General features: G+C 41.7%; 1 protein-coding gene across 1 annotated transcript; it reads right to left on the bottom strand.

Moving 5' to 3' along the window:
- Positions 1 to 2424: 2424 nt before the first annotated feature.
- On the bottom strand, positions 2425 to 16176 carry SPMIP3 (sperm microtubule inner protein 3). Its single transcript, XM_042848404.2, is given in 6 exon segments — positions 2425 to 2598; positions 2600 to 2673; positions 5496 to 5680; positions 6393 to 6485; positions 9139 to 9209; positions 16053 to 16176. Coding segments are annotated over 5 exon segments (441 nt in total). The 5' UTR covers positions 9201 to 9209; positions 16053 to 16176; the 3' UTR covers positions 2425 to 2571.
- Between the last annotated feature and the right edge of the window lie 450 nt (positions 16177 to 16626).

The following is a 16626-nucleotide window of genomic DNA, read 5'->3' as shown; positions in this document are numbered from 1 at the left end:
ATATTGACTTCAATTACAACACAGAATACAAAGTGTGCAGTGCTCACTTTGGTTTTATTATAATTGCACTGTAAAAATAAACTAGTATTTCAATTAACTTAAGTACTGTAGTGCGACCTCTATCATGAAAGTTGAACTTATAAATGTAGAATTGGATACAAAAAAACCCTGCATTCAAAAATAACACTGTGAAACTTCAGAGCCTACAAGTCTACTCCGCCCTACTTCTTGTTCAGTCAGTCGCTAAGACTAACATGTTTGTTTACATTTGCAGGAGATAATGCTGCCTACTACTTATTTACAATGTCACCTGAAAGTGAGAATAGGCATTCGCATGGCACTGTTGTAGCTGGCATCAGAAGATATTTACATGCCAGATGCGCTAAAGATTCCTATATCCTTTCATGCTTCAACCACCATTCCAGAGAACGTGTGTCCATGCTTATGATGGGTTCTGCTCGATAATAATCCAAAGCAGTGCAATCCAGCGCATGTTCATTTTCATCATTTGAGTCAGATGTCACTAGCAGAAAGTTGATTTTCTTTTTTGGTGGTTCAGGTTCTGTAGTTTCCACATCGGAGTGTTGCTCTTTTAAGACTTTTGAAAGCATGCTCCACACCCCGTCCCTCTCAGATTTTGGAAGGCACTTCAAATTCTTAAATCGTGAGTAGAGTTCTGTAGCATCTTAAGAAATCTCAACATTGGTACCTTCCATGCATTTTGTCAAATCTGCAGTGAAAGCGTTCTTAAAACAAATAACGTGCTGGATCATCCAAGACTGCTATAACATGAAATAGATGGCACAATGTGGGTAAAACACAGAGCAGGAGACATACAATTCTCCAAGGAATTCAGTCAAATTTAATTAACGCATTTTTTTTTTTTTTTTTTTAAATGAGCATCTTCAGCATGGAAGCATGTCCCCTGGAATGGTGGCCAAAACATGAAGGGGTATACAAATGTTTAACATATCTGGCACATAAATACCTTGCACCATCAGCTACAACAGTGCCATGAGAGTGCCTGTTCTCACTTTCAGGTGACGTAAATAAGAAGCAGGCAGCATTATCTCCTGCAAATGTAAACAAACATGTTTGTCTTAGTGACTGGCTGAACAAGAAGTAGGACTGAGTGAACTAGTAGGCTCTAAAGTTTTACATTGTTTTATTTTTGAGTGCAGTTATGTAATAAAAATCTACATTTGTAAGTTGCACTTTCACAATAGAGACTGCACTATGGCCTCTTGTTTCCTCATCTTACTTGAGAAGCAAAAAGTCTTGCCTCCTTAAACTGCTGTAAACTTTACTGCCATACAAGTATTTTTTGCAGTGCGGAGGAATTAAGTCTTTACTAGCCCTGCAGATTGAATTAAACCATCCTGTAAAAGTTAGTGGGAGTTGAAACACTTGATTTTAGTCTGCATTAATTTCATTTTGGGGAAGGAGGAAGAATTGAGACCGTAAATGTTATTGCAACTGATTTCACAAGAGGAGGCAACTGACCACACAAGGACACAGCAGTGTTCATGCCCGGAGGCAGAAAGATACATGCCTAGAGACTTTTTACTGCCAAAAAAAAAAGTTTGGGTTTTTTAAGGGCCAGGTGAGTTTAGGTACCTAGAGGGTTTCAGCAGGAGACTTGTGTAGTTCTGTGTTCCCAAAACTGACACTTAAGTGCCTAGCTCCTCTTGTGCATTCAGGCCAGTGCTGCCAGAGAAGGTTGCAGTAGAGCTGTATTGAGCAGCCATCTATCTAGAAAGCCCTGATTGGTGCTGGACTAAGCAATCTGGGGGTTAGGCAGGATTTGGAGGCCTTCTCTCCAGCAAACTCAGCTGCTAAAGCCCCTCTTGTGGGAATGTTGTAGAAGAAGATCTATGTTCACTTCTATTTTCCTGCAGCTTTGGCACCCTCCCTTGAGTTGCTTCATAGGAGAATGGGGTAAGTGGGCCCTATATTAAACTTTCCATTGCTTCTTACAACAGCTGAATTTGTAGGTGCATAATGTTAGATTTCAAGAGTATCATGTATTGCAACAAAGCTCCCTCTTTGGTGGAAGAACAATTTATTTTTTTTAATAAAATGGCTGATTGTCTTTATCTTACAACCTTTGAGGTTTCTTCAACTGCCAGCACACAGCCAGTGCTGTTACTTGTCACAGCCATGTGAGACAGGGAAGGACTCCTAGAGGCCTTGGGTGCTGGGGATGCTCCCCACTAATACCAGGGGTGGTTGCTGGGGAGTGGTCTCTGCAATTGTCCTCCCCATGGATAGACTATTCTCCCCTTGATGTAACTAAATAAGATTACTATATTCCCAAAATGCACAGCTAACAAGAACATGTACTGGGGAATTAAGTATCTTGATTCCCAACTGTTGTTTCCATTGTACAAAGTAATCCATATATTCAGAGATAAAACTTGATTAAAGTTTCCAAGCAGCATCACCAGCACAAACTACACTGTAAAATGATACAGTATAGCTTAACAGAAGCAGACTTCTGAAAGTCTCATGTAAATGGGATTAACGTCAATGGGTTGCTTTTATTTTCTTAAAGCTCAGCTGAAATACTTCTCACAAGCAAGGGCAGGTTACTTTTTTTTGGATCAGCAATGCTTCTCCAGATTGTCAGTGGTCCAGGAGCAGTTCTTGGTGTGTATTTATCCTCCTCATGGTCTGGAATTAAAAATAGAGCATTTTTCTTCTCTCAATCCATGTGATTTGAATTTAGGAATACTGTATTTTTAAAGCTTTCCTGTTACCCTTATGATTCCCAGCCTCTTTTCCTGGAGTCTCCCCCAACAATGAGCTTTTGGAGTAGTATGTCACCACAACCTGTCCTGTGCTGTCCATGTGTGTGTTTTTGGGGAGAGGGGTTAGCCTTTTTGTTTTTTTTTTTTTTTAATTCATTTTTGCTCTCCTTCCCATTCTTTAATGGACATCCATACCCCAAGCACTATCCACATAGTCACGCTGCAAGGCTAGAGTTTGTTCTCTCACCTGAGCTGAATATTGTGAAAGCAGAATTGCACAGGTTGGTTGGCAAGCTGCTTTCTATGCTTGTAGCCCTATATGCATGAGCTATTCTTGTGACTAACTGTTCTAAGGAACACCACAACAGCAAGAATGGAAAGTAGATATCCAGGAACTACCTGCAGCGTTGGTCACAGCAGCATATTTGCCATGGTATGTTTAAGTACAGGGAGCATCATGCAACTTTCCTAAAAAAAACCACCATCTTCTCTGCATCTTTATGCTGTTGTTCTCCCCTCAATTAGCCTACTCCAGTGGGGGAAATCCTCCTAAACAATCTGTTAGTCCACAATAAGCAAGCTGCAGCAAGAGGGAGATGTTGAAGATGTGTTTAAAAAAAAAAGCAGCCACCAGCCCAACACTGTTTGCCAAGAGCATTAGTAAGTAGGGAAGGTGTTACTGTAGGGTAAAAGGAAGGGTTCACTTTCTGCCAATTATTAAGTGGGCACTTTATGGAGGTAGGGTACCAGAGTACATTGATCAGTTTGTCAGGTCACAATTGCTCTGAGAAGTTTTACCAATTATCTGCAAAAAGTTGAATGATTCTAACTTGTTAGGTGTAGAAAACAAATTGGGCTTTTGGGTGCAGGCCTCTAGCAGATATCAAGAGGTCCTGTCTGTTTTTTCTTCTGAAGCCAGAACAATTCTTTGGGGGAACTGTAGAGGTTTTTAATTTTAATTAAAATTAAGTAAATTTTTAATTTACATACATTTTAATAAAAGGACTTAACAGTTTTTCATAGTTAAAATGGAGAAAATAAGGCCTTGATTTGAAAGTTAGCAGCTTCTGTAATATTTTCTCTAACCAAATCAAAGAAAAAACCTAGAGTAAAGGAAGGAGGGAGAGCATGTGCACGCTTCTAGTTTTCACTACACTTGAGTGCAGTAGAAGGCCTTTAGGTGTGAGTCTATGCCTCCTATCATGTTTGAATAGCACAAGGTGGATGCTAGAAGAAATCGATAACTTGTCTGCCCTCATTCTCTGAGCTATTACTACTCCCACTTAAACTTGCCAGCTGCCTGTTTCCATCAGCCATATTAACACTGCTCCTTGCTTCATGCGGCTTTGCACTATCTGGCTGCTCTTATGGTTTCATTTTGTTAGGAATCATGTAGGACAAAAGAGAGAATATTATCTCCATATGACTCTGCAGCTGGAATTCAAATTGAAACAACAATTATCCAAATCAGAACTGGGCCATGATACTGGGCTGTTGAGGCTTACAAAAGGCCCAGCAAATTCAAAGTTGTTGGCCAGTGCTTATCAAAAGCACCCTTTAGAGGTTGTCTGTCTGGGGAGGGGGAAATTCTTCCTTCCCATGGGAGCTGGTCTGTACCATAAGAGGGGACCTTCAATCTCATAGCTCCTTTCTAAAAACAATAATAGTGTCTTTCCCTGGATATTTAAGTTGTTTTCATGCCAGAATGTTCCCTAATAGTGGCTTTGGGGCATAGTTAGTTATTTATCCATAATTCTAAATCAAATAAAGCACATTTAATGCATAATAAAGTTGGACAAAAAAAAAAAAAAAAGCGCACCTTAAACTGGAAAGCTTTCTCCCAGGCTGCCCCTCATAGTAGGGAGAAGCTCCTCATATACAGCCACAAAGCTAACTCCCTCAAAACCCTCCTTAACACTCTCCTTTGCTATGAGGCCTACCAAAAACTTGACAAGGGCTAGGCCACTGAGACCATTCCTGTCATGCAGATCAATATTGCATTATTGTTCTCTTAGAACCATGGGGAATACATCAGTTTCCAGCACTTGTCTGTTATACTTAGATCATAGGTTCTTTGGGTCAGGGACTGTCTTTTTGTTCTGGGTTTTTACAGAACCTAGCATAACAGGGTCCTGGTCCATGACCAGGGTTTCTCAGTGCCACAATAATACAAATAAAGATTAAATTAAAAAATATATATAATTACTACACAGACTGGAAGTGTGACCAACTGCTTTGTACTTGCTAAATTCAGTACAGGACTCTCCTTATTTGAAATGTCTCTTGTCTTCTGTCAGATATCCCAGAATGAATCAACATGCTCATAGGTTGCATATTACACAGCTTTAAGTGGACTAGATCAGATCAAGTGTGTTTTAGTAATGTGGTTACTTCTAATAACTTAGAAACCTAAAATTGAACTGTTTGTTACATCTAATTGGAGTGCATTTGAGCAGCTGCTGTATACAGATTGAAATCTATACATGTGATTTGCCATGTTCCAGTTCATTGGTTGCCTTCTGCCTACCTCTTTGGAACAGGACATACATTTTGTCTCTTCTTTACCTAGTGTAGATAGGGCGTCTAAGTTTTTCCCGATCATAAAATGAGGACAAAACTTCTCACAGGGATGCTGTAAGGATTAGTTAATCCATTGAATATGTTAAACATTTTCTAAGGGCTATAGACTAGGGTGAGTCTTCCTAGCAAAAGACAAGATTTACATTGCTACTAAAGCCTACTTACCCATATTGTAAAATGGCAGTGCAAATTCTTCTTTGTACGTGGTTTGCTTGTACCAGTCATTCATTGCCTTCTTCATTGTCCCTTGAAAAAGGACATGCCCCTGAAGAGTTAAATTATCAAAGTCATGTTGGTACTGAGTTTCAACTTCATGCTGCACTGGAGCTGGGTGCAGTTTTATGAAAGGTCTAAATGAAAGGCATAAATAGTTTTGTAATCTCATGCTGACACATGGTATGTGACTAGCACTGACTAACCATAAGGGTAGCCAACATAAATGTTCTTTCTAATCTCCTGCTGAAATAGAGCACTCAGTATAATGCAGTTATAATCTAATAGGTATTAACAGCTTGACTACATACAGTAAAGCCTTCATAATTTAGTTTTGTTCAATTGGCTTCACCACACTTTTGAAACTAGGGCCTGGGTCTGCGAATATTGCAGTTAACCAGTGCATTCATTAATTCTGCTGTAAAAAAAACCTGTTCTACTTCAATAAAAAATTCTGCTTTGTTTAGTACCTTGGTTAGCAATCTCAGGTGAGAAGCTAAGGATTAAAAGTGCTGGTAAAATGAAGAATCATCTGTACTTTCTAGCAGCTTTCATTCAGGATTCCCAAACACTGATGAACTAAGATATCACACACACACACACACACCACACACACAAAATATGGCCAAACCAGAAATATAACCCAGATTTCCTGACTCCCAGTCCTGTGCTCTGACCCATAGACCATTTCCTCTCTTCCTGGGTTCTCCTTAGTCTCACATGTCAAGGTTGAAAAGGAATATCTGCAGGCCACCACAGGAAGGGACTACCACTCCCCACAGTGAACTTAAAATAAGAATTTCAGAATAAGGTTCTCTGAGGAAGAGTTGTATAAAGCTATTCTCTTACCCTGGAGCTATTTCAGGCATGCGTGCCTTATGTACCCGTCCTAGTTGCCCAGGATAGAACCCTTGAATGTCCTTTCCTTGACGAATAACAGTGCTAGTAAGTAACACAAAATAAGTGGCGTTGCAGGCAGGAGAGTAGATACAAGAAACATATTAAAGAGACAGAATTTCTTGACCTGAGAGTTACAACAATGAAAGCTATCAGCAGACATTCCGCCCCACACATTACATTTCATTAGGAAATAAAGCATAAACTGAATCAGTTTGCAAACTGCTTTATCCCATCTTGTAGCACAAAAGGTAGTATGTAGAGTAACTGCAGGACTTATGATATGGGAGTGGCTGGAAACACGGAAGCTGAATCAGGACAGGGTTTGACTTGAGGTGCAGTAGGGACAAGGTGAAATTTTCATAGGTACCTAACTTGTTAATAACTAATTGTGAGACAAGGTGGGTAATCTTTTTGGTGAAAGAAGCCTTCAAGCTTACACAGAGCTCTTCAAGCTTGGAGTGTCACAGCTAAACAGAAGGTTGAACAGATTAAGTGTAAGGAGTTAATATAAGATGCAAGAGACCATTCAAAATGATGTAGGCAATTAACACTTCTGCAGTTGTAGGACAAAGGAGGATTGCAGATTGTGGTAATAAGCCATAAATCCAGTGCCTTGGAGTCCATGATTTTCAGTGTTTGGCAAAGTTCTGAATTTATGCCTCCTGGGCTCATCTTTTGTGGGTGTTGTGCAGGTTTCCTTTGAGAATGAGTATCCAAGGGGTCAGATATAGAGTGATTACTTTGTGGGGAAAAAAGTGTTCATCCACAGGGGATGGTGTTTTTGTCTTGTCATTTTTCAGTGTGCGCATAGGTGCTGGAACAACAGCTGCTGGGGGTGCAGCAGCACCCTATTGCTTGAAGTGATTTCCATCATATACAGGCGCTCAGCACCCCCACTATACAAATTGTTCCAGCAGCCCTGTGTATGTGTCATTTGAGAATGTAGCAATTGTCTTGTTTCACCCACATGCTTATAACTTGGGCATGTCGTGCCCAAGATGAGATACACCACATGTTGTGATAGGCATGTGTAGGACCCATGGATCTTGAAAGAAGTGTTTCACTTAATCTGTTCCACCTTGTATTTAGCTGAGACACTGAGTACTTTTCTCAGACCTGTAAAAGCTCCGTGAAGCTCAAAAGCTTGTCTCTCTCACCAACAGAAGCTGGTCCAATAAAAAGGTATTACCTCACCAACCTTATCTCACTAATATCCTGGGACCAACATGACTACACCAACATTGCAAATATCTTCTGCCTGAAAGTGTGTGTGGTTCCCCCACCAGCAGGATAGCTAACTTTTGTTAATTATCTCACTATAAAATGCTAGTGGAGACAACAAACAGGTAGTTTTTACCTTACTGTAGCTGGGTGAGGTCAACCCAATAGATGCTTTTGAAAAGGTTACTCATAGTGGCTGGTAAGAATAGAGAGGGTGGGGAGTAGAATAGGCAAGGGGGAAGAAAAGAACGACATTTTGTATTAAAAAAAATATCAATGCTTGGCAAGATTTACCCAAGATAAAGTAACATTTTTCTATATGCAGATCATAAGAGAAAGGGTGGGACCATGGAATCCAGTCAGTTAGCTGGAGGTGTTGATTCCTTGTATGTTTAATTCCAGACAGGACATAAAGGAGGTGGGAGTAGTCTGCTTGGCAGATGAATCCAAGACTGAGAAATTCTAAACAAGGACAGTTTTGATCATGCATTGCATGTACGGACTGTATTTAGGAACATACTTGAAGAATATAATAGAATTTGTTAATTCTGAAGTCTTACATGAAACTCGCACTGAAATTAATGGCTTAAAACTAAAAATCTGCAGATACAGTATTTAACTTGCAAACAGACTCAATGCTTTTACTTGTAAAATGTGTGTTGGGCAAGCTATTTTGACAAAGATCCTTTCCTAAACTACAAGACAGATATTTTAAACAGAATATTTGTACCATTGTTAGGGTTGCCAACTGTTTAATTGCACAAACCCAATCACCCTTGCCCTGACCCCCTCTCTGAGGTCACACCCCTGCCTGCCCCTTCTCTGAAGAGACACCCCTGTTCACTCCATCCCCATCTCTCCATCACTCACTCTCCCCCACCCACACTGGGCTGGGGCAGGGAGTTGGGGTGTGGGTGGGGGTGCAGGCTCTGGGAGGAAGTTTGGGAGGGGGCTCAAGGATGGGGCAGGGGGTTGGGGGGCAGGAGGAGGTTCGGGCTCCGGGCGGGCGGCGCTTACCTCTGGCTGCTGTCAGAAGTGACCAGCACATCCCTCTGGCTCCTAGGCAGAGGGGCGGCGCAGGTCTGTGCGCTGCCCCTGCCTGCAGGCACCACCCGCACAGCTCCCATTGGTTGCAATTCCTGGCCAATGGGAGCTGTGGAGACGGCGCTTGGGGTGGGGGCAGTGCACGGAGACCTCCTGGCCATCCTACACTTAAGAGCCAGACATGCCAGCCACTTCTGGGAGCTGCGCAGAGCCAGGGCAGGTAGGGAGCCTGCCTTAGCCCTGCTGTGCCGCTGACCAGACTTTTGGCCTATTAAAATCTCCTGGATTGATTTGAATAGCCACGGGGAGATTGAGCTTGATTCCAGGAGACTCCAGGACAATCCGGGAGGGTTGGCAACCCTACCCATGGTTGATCACTGACATCCTGATGTTTTTGCACATGTGACTTTTCTGTGTCCAGATACTTTACCCTGGAGGTAGGTAGGGTGTAGGATCTATAAATTGACGTAGTCTGATGGCTGTGCACGACATGGAAAAATCCTGGAGAAGATCATAAAATATTAGATTCTTAAAGAGCTTTTAAAATATTTAAAACAATTTGCTTTCAAGGTAAATAATTCAATCTTTGTTAGGTCACAAAAAATTGAAATCGAGAAAGTGGAAGAAAAGGCATAATTAGGCATTGTCTGGAAATATCCAGAGGAAAAATAAGATACTGAAAAACAAAAGCCAAGGCTAGTAAGTAAAGGAATGGTTTTTAAAATGTTGGGCTTGTTTTAATAACACAAAAGATCTTCCCTGGTATCGTTCTAGGATGCTTCCCTGGACTACCCAGGTTGTGAGTCTCACTACCACATGCCCTTAGCATGAGGAAGTCTTGTCTGTGCCTGCCAGGAATCAGCTCCCTGACTCCACTAGGCACAAGCAACACAAGCACTCACCTTTCAAGCTCGACTGTCCTTTTGCAGATTAGCGATATAGTCCACCCCACAACCCCGAGTCCTCTGGGCAGCGCCCAAGTGCCCAGCCCCTTGTCCCGTGGACACTCACAGAATTACCAGATCCTCTGCTCACAAAGAAACAGTATGCCTCAGTTTACCAGTTACATCAAAGGAAGGACAGACAGGGGGGAAAAGGGAAATGGTGTTGCCTTGTATATCAGAGGTATACACTTGCACTGAGGTTGAGCTGGAAATAGGAGACAGACTTGTTCAAAGTCCTTGGGTGGGAATAAAAAACAATGGTGATGTTATGGGTCTACTATAGACCACCTAACCAAGAAGAATAGGTGAATGAGGCTTTTAAAAATTACTAACAATCATCCAAAGCACAGGACTTGGGTGGGGAAAGAGGCAGAAGGAGACTACCCCGACATCTGTTGGAAAAATACAGCACAGATTATCCAACTAGTTCTTGGCATGCATTAGAGACTATTTTTTATTTCAGAAGGTGGAGAAAGCAACTAGGGGAGAGGCTGTTCTAGATTTGATTTTGAGAAACGGAGGAATTGCTTGAGACTTTGAAAGTGAGGTGAAAGTGATCATGAAATGAGGAGTTCATGATTCTAAGGGATGGTAGGAGGGAAAACAGCTGACTAAAGAATGGATTCAAGAAGACAGACTAGAAAACTCATGGAGTTGGTAGGTAAGATATCATGGGAAGCAAGTCTAAGGAGAAAAACAGTTGAGAGACTTGGCAGTTTTTCAGAGACATCAAGGGCACAAGAACAGAACCATCCCCCAATGTAGGAAAGATTGGAAGTATAGCAAGAGACCACTCTAACTTAACCAAGAGATCTTCAATGATCTGAAGCTCAAAAAAAGTTCTATAAAAAGTGAAAACTAGGTCAAATTACAAAAGGATGAATATAGAATATAATGATCATACTAGGTCAGACCAATGGTCCATCTAGCCCAGTATCCTGTCTTCTGACAGTGACCAATGCCAGGTGCTTCAGAGGGAATGAACAGGCAATTGAGTGATCCATCCCCTGTCATCCACTCCCAGTTTCTGGCAATCAGAGGCCTAATGACACCCAGAGCATAGGGTTGCATCCCTGACCATCTTGGCTAATAGCCATTGATAGACCTATCCTCCATGAATTTATCTAGTTCTTTTGTGAACCCCATTATATAGTTTTGGCCTTCACAATATCCCCTGGCAACAAATTCAACTGTGTTGTGTGAAGTACTTCCTTTTGTTTTCAATTTGCTGCCTATTAATTTCATTGGGTGACTTCTAGTTCTTGCATTATATAAAGGAGTAAATAACACTTTTCCTCCACCCGAGTCACAATTTTAGAGAAGTCCATCATATCCCTCAGTCTCTTTTTCAAGCTGAAAAGTCCCAGTCTTTTTAATCTCTCCTCATACACAAGCTGTTCCATGCCCTCAATCACTGTTGTTGCCCTTCTCTGTACCTTTTCCAATTTTAATATATTTTGAGATGGGTTGACCAGAATTCTATACAGTATTCAAGATGTGAGTGTATCATGGATTTATCTAGTGGTATTATGATATTTTCTGTCTTATTATCTATCCCTTTCCTAATTATGCCTAACATGGTTAGCTTTTGACTGCTACTGCATATTGAGTGGATTTTTCAGAGAACTGTCCACAATAACTCAAAGATCTCTTTCTGAAGTGGTAACAGCTAAATTAGATCCCATCATTTTGTATGTATAGTTGGGGTTATGTTTTCCAATGGGCATTATTTTGCACATAAAAGTCAACACAATCAGGTAAGGACAAGTTTAGGAAGGCCAAAGCACAAAATGAGATTAAACTAGCTAGAGTCAAAGGCTAACAAGGAAACATGAGTGGGGAAAGACAACAGAAAATGTGGAGGTGGCAGAAGTGCTGAATACCTTTGTTTTCACCAAAAAGATTGTTAGTGATCACGTCTAACATAGTTAACAGTGAAAATGAAGTAGGATCTGAATCTAAAATAGGGAAAGAACAAGTAAAAATTACTTAGAGAAGTAAGAGGTCTTCAAATAGGGCCTGATGAAAAACTTCCTAGAACACTCAAGGAAGTAACTGAGAAGATATCTGAGCCATTAGCAATTGTCTTGAAAAAACTTATGGAAGACAGCAGATACAGTGCCAGTCTAAAAAAAAAAAAAGGGAAATAAGGACAACCTGGGGAATTAGACCCGTCAGCTTAACTTCAGTACCTAGAAAGATAATGCAGCAAATCAAGCAATTTGCAAACACCTAGAAGATAATAAGGTGATAAGTAACAGTCAACATGCGTTTGTCAAGAACAAATCACATCAAACCAACTTAATAGCTTTGACAGGGTAATAAGCCTTATGGATAGGGGGCAAGTGGTAGATGGATAAGGGGGGTACATAACTGGTTGGAAGACTATTCCCATAAAGTAATCAGTGGTTCACAGTCAAGCTGGAAGGGCACATCAAGTGGGGTTCCACGTGGATCTGTCCTGGATCTGGTTCTGTTCAATATCTAAATAATTTATGAAGATAATGGCATAAAGAGTAAACTTAAAGTTTGTGGACAATACTAAGCTGGGAGGGGGTTGCAAGTGCTTAGAGAACAGGATTAAAATTAAAAATGATTGACAAACTGGAGAAATGGGCTGAAGTAAGTAGGATGAAATTTGATAAGGACAAATGCAAGGTACTTCACTTAGCAAGGAACAATCACTTGCACATGCAAAATGAGAAATGACTGCCTAGAAAGAATTACTATGGAAAGGAATGTGAGCATTATAGTGGATCACAAGCTAAATGGCTCAATGTAACATTGTTGGGGGGGGGGGGGAAGTGCAAACATCATTCTGGGATGTATTAGCAGGAGTTCTGTAAGTAAGACAAGTAATTCTTCCGTTCTATTCTGCACGGATATGGCCTCAACTGGAATATTGTGTCCAGTTCTGGGTGCCTCATTTCAGGAAAGATGTGGACAAATTGGAGAAAGTCCAGAGACGAGCAACAAAGATGATTAAAGGTCTTAAAAACATGACCTATGAGGAAAGATTGAAAAACTTGGGTTTGTTTAGTCTGGAGAAAAAACTGGGGTGAAGACATAAATTGTCAAATACATAAGAGGTTGTTACAAGGAGGAAGGAGAAAAATTGTTCTCATTAACCTCTGAGGATAGGACAAGAAGCAATGGGCTTAAAATTGCAGCAAGGGCAGTTTAGGTTGGGCATTAGGAAATACTTCCTAACGGTCAGGTAGTTAAGCACCGGAATAAATTGCCTAAGGAGATTGTGGAATCTGTCACTGGAGGTTTTCAAGAACAGGTTAGACAAACAAACATCTGTCAGGAATGGTTTAGTTATTACTTGCCCTGCCTTGAGTGCAGGGGACTGAACTAGATGACCTATTGAGCTTCCTTCCAGGCCTATACTTCTACGATTCTATGATCTCTGTGATGGGTGCTAGCCTGCAAAAAGCTGGAAAGGAGACTTGGGGTAAAAGAAACCATCTTGAACAAAAACTATCTTTCTAGATTAAGTTTTAGATGGATGTTTTCACTTTCATTTGCTTGTAACCATCTCTACCTTTCTTTTACTTGATATCACTTAGTACCGTGGTTCCCACCGATAGGCATCAACTTCCCCTCTGCCCGGTAAATGCTTGACCTGCCCTGCCCCTGTCCTGCCTCTTCCCGCCCCTGCACTGCCCTTGCCCTGCCCCCATTCCACCCCTTCCTCCCACGTCCCCGCCCCTTCTCCGCCTCCTCCCCTGAGCACGCCACCTCCCCACTCCTCCCCCTCCCTCCAGAAAAGTCCTAAGCACCACCAAACAGCTGTTAGGCATCAGGGGGGCGGGAAGCGCTGGGAGGGGGGAGGGGCGGGGACATGGCACGCTTGGGGGGAGGAGGCGAGGCAGGGGCGGGGGGCTTGGCTGCTGGTGGGTGCCGAGCACCTGCTAATCTTTCCCTGTGGGTGCTCCAGCCCCGGAGCACCCACAGAGTCAGTGCCTATGCCCCTCCCCTTCTGTGTCTGTAGTAGTTTACACCCATGCCCCTCTGGGTGCCCAGTCAGCAGCTACTGCTGCTCTGCCCAGCTCTGAATGTGTGCAGTAAGGTTTTTCCCCCCTAAAAGCTTCTCACACATCCCCAGAATACATTCTGCATGCCCCCGAGTTTGAGAACCTCTGACTTAATACATGCTTTTTTGTTAATAAACTGGTTTTATTTTTACTATAATCCAATTCTGTGGTGTGTGTGAAGGGAAGGGTGTATTTACTGCCGTTAAATTAATAAGCTGTGATATACGGAGTCTTTAACAGAGCAGCAAACCTCATACCTTCTATAAATGCATAGTGGTAGGGGTTGGGCACTCCAGAGAAACATCAGAGGAGCTCCGCGGCTAGAGTTCATGGATTATTACCTGCTAGGCAAGGCTTGGGCTGGAAGAGCCTTGAGGAGTTTGCTGGTGAGGAAGACAGACTTGTGTGGCAGGGAGCTCTCACATTCTAATCACCAGCAAAATCCATGCTTGCTCAGGTAGAGAGGTAAAATAGCTCTGGGTAACCCCAGCAGCATGTTACAGCCTTACATAGCACTCTCTTGTGAACAAATATTTAAATACCAGACCCAAGGGATCCCTGTAACCCAGATGCACACCTGGGGCCCTCTGAGATGGCATCAAGAGGTCCTTGGGTCATGCCATCGCAGATCTTGGAATACATACAGGTCTTAGAACAGAAATGAATAAAGGAAACTGAGGCAATAATTCAAATATTGTAGCACTGTCTATTGTGACTCTAAAAGCAGAATTTCTTTGTCAGATTTATTGGTCTGACTGCAGATTTATTAATCTGTCCATTTGCCATAATTAAGCAGTAATTTACTCGGAATATTACTAAGGAATGAAACGTGGCTGATTTATACAAACATTGACTCATCAGTATTTAGAAAAGATGGGACATGTTTTCTGTATTTTGTTGCCTTTCAACAGCACCAGTGAATTATGTGATGTGGTCAATGCTGTGACATCTACTTCACAAGAGGGTGTTTTAACCCTGCAGTTTGAGTTAGATGTTAAAACATCTGCCCCGGAAACTAGCTTAATCCCAGATTCTTACTCTGGCTACTCCCATGACCTAGCTTTTAAAAATGACATTGGTAATACTGCATCCCCATCAGTTTAGTTATGTTCGGAAATTTTACTTGCTGCTATCAAGCTTAGTGTACAAAAGACTATTTTCAGGCCTTAGTTAATTTTAGTCAATCTTGGAAAATGTAGCTATACAACATATAAATGTGACAACTCCAACACGCACACACAATATGAGCTGTTGAGATTCACTGTTATATTTACCAACATTTCCATATCCCTGTCAGCCAATTCTGCATAACTGTTGTCTTCATTGTCAGCAGCACCAATGTCGCTTTCATCTCCTTTCCACCACCCCCCACTCTCTTCATTTGCAATTATTGTTTGTTTTAGCCTTAAGAGTGCTGTCTCCTAAAGCTGCTAGCACATAAATCATCTTGGTGCTTGAGAGTTAGGGGCTGTTCAGGACAGAGGGAAGTTTATTTCATTTTAGTGACTGGGAATATTTTAGGATTGGCACAGACAGTTTATCTAGGGGCAGTAATAGTTACTTGTACCTAGAAACCTTCATTCCTGCCATCAAGTTGTTAAAAATACTGTTCTGTGCACACATTAAGGGCCCTATTTTCAAAAGGCATCCTCCATATGTGTGCACAGATGCTTGCAAACACATTGTTTAAGCCTGACCACTTGCATGCACAGCTGATGGGTTTATGTGGGCTGTTTTCATGTGAATAAATGGACAGGTTCAGTAGTCTGTCAAATTGGCCATAAAGAGTCCCTCTTTGCACTAAACTAGGAATGCAGGATTGGCCCCACAGGGGTGAAACATTTATACTACAATAGTGCCATATTGGGCCCCATTGGGCTAGGTGCTGCACAAACATACAAAGACCCAAGCCCTGACCCAAAGAGTTTACAGCGTCTGTAGAGGAGATATTGAAAGGGAACAAGAAAGGAAACATTATTCCCCTCCTGTATATCAGGAATCAAGGCACAGATGAAATGAGTTGCCCAAGAGTCTCTCAAACTCTGTAGCAGATTTATAAAATGAATCCAGACCTCCCGAGTGCCAGACCAATGACTTAACCACCTGATCATCCAACCTCTAATCCAGAGCCTCAACCTAAATGATCAAATATTTGTCAGACTACTCCATAAATATTCCTACACATTTTGTTCTTGAAACTAAATTATCTAACTGATTAACAACGAAGGAGTTATTTTTCAGCAAATAAATTCAGTCTGATTCCCAGGATCAAAGAAAACTCAAGGAGGAGTTTTTCTTTAGTAAACCATTTTTCTGGTTCACAAGGGTTATGTATAAAATACAGTCTAATAAGGTCTTACCTTCACCACCACACCTACACACGCTTACTTGCAAGACAAGTCTATAGCTTTAGCTGGCTTACTGAAATAAATTTAGCAAATGGGAGGCTGGAAGTCAAAACAAGGAACACCTGAGTAAAGTTCCTTCCCCTTGCAGGGAAGGATACAGAAAATTTGCAAGCTTTCCTTCTGTTCATGAGAACAAGCTGCTTACATCACTGCATGGTGCTTTGTGACATTCCATGCTGGTGGTGTGTCATAAATGAAACCCAGTCCTGGGTGGTTTGATGCAGTCCCAGCAATTTTATCCTGTATAATAATAATAATAAATGGAGATATCCCATCTCCTAGAACTGGAAGGGACCTTGAAAGGTCATTGAGTCCAGCCCCCTGCCTTCACTAGCAGGACCAAGTGCTGATTTTGCCCCAGATCCCTAAATGGCCCCCTCAAATCACAACCCTGGGTTTAGCAGGCCAATGCTCAAACCACTGAGCTATCCCTCCCCCCTTATCCTTAAAAGGACAAATCAATATGTACATCCATAATCCTGTTTACTAATGCTGAAATATTTAACATTAAAAACAACAACAACAA

This window comes from Chrysemys picta, chromosome 3, assembly GCF_011386835.1.
Source record: "Chrysemys picta bellii isolate R12L10 chromosome 3, ASM1138683v2, whole genome shotgun sequence".
NCBI lineage: Eukaryota > Metazoa > Chordata > Testudines > Emydidae > Chrysemys > Chrysemys picta.
This window is presented reverse-complemented; position numbering and strand designations above follow the sequence as displayed.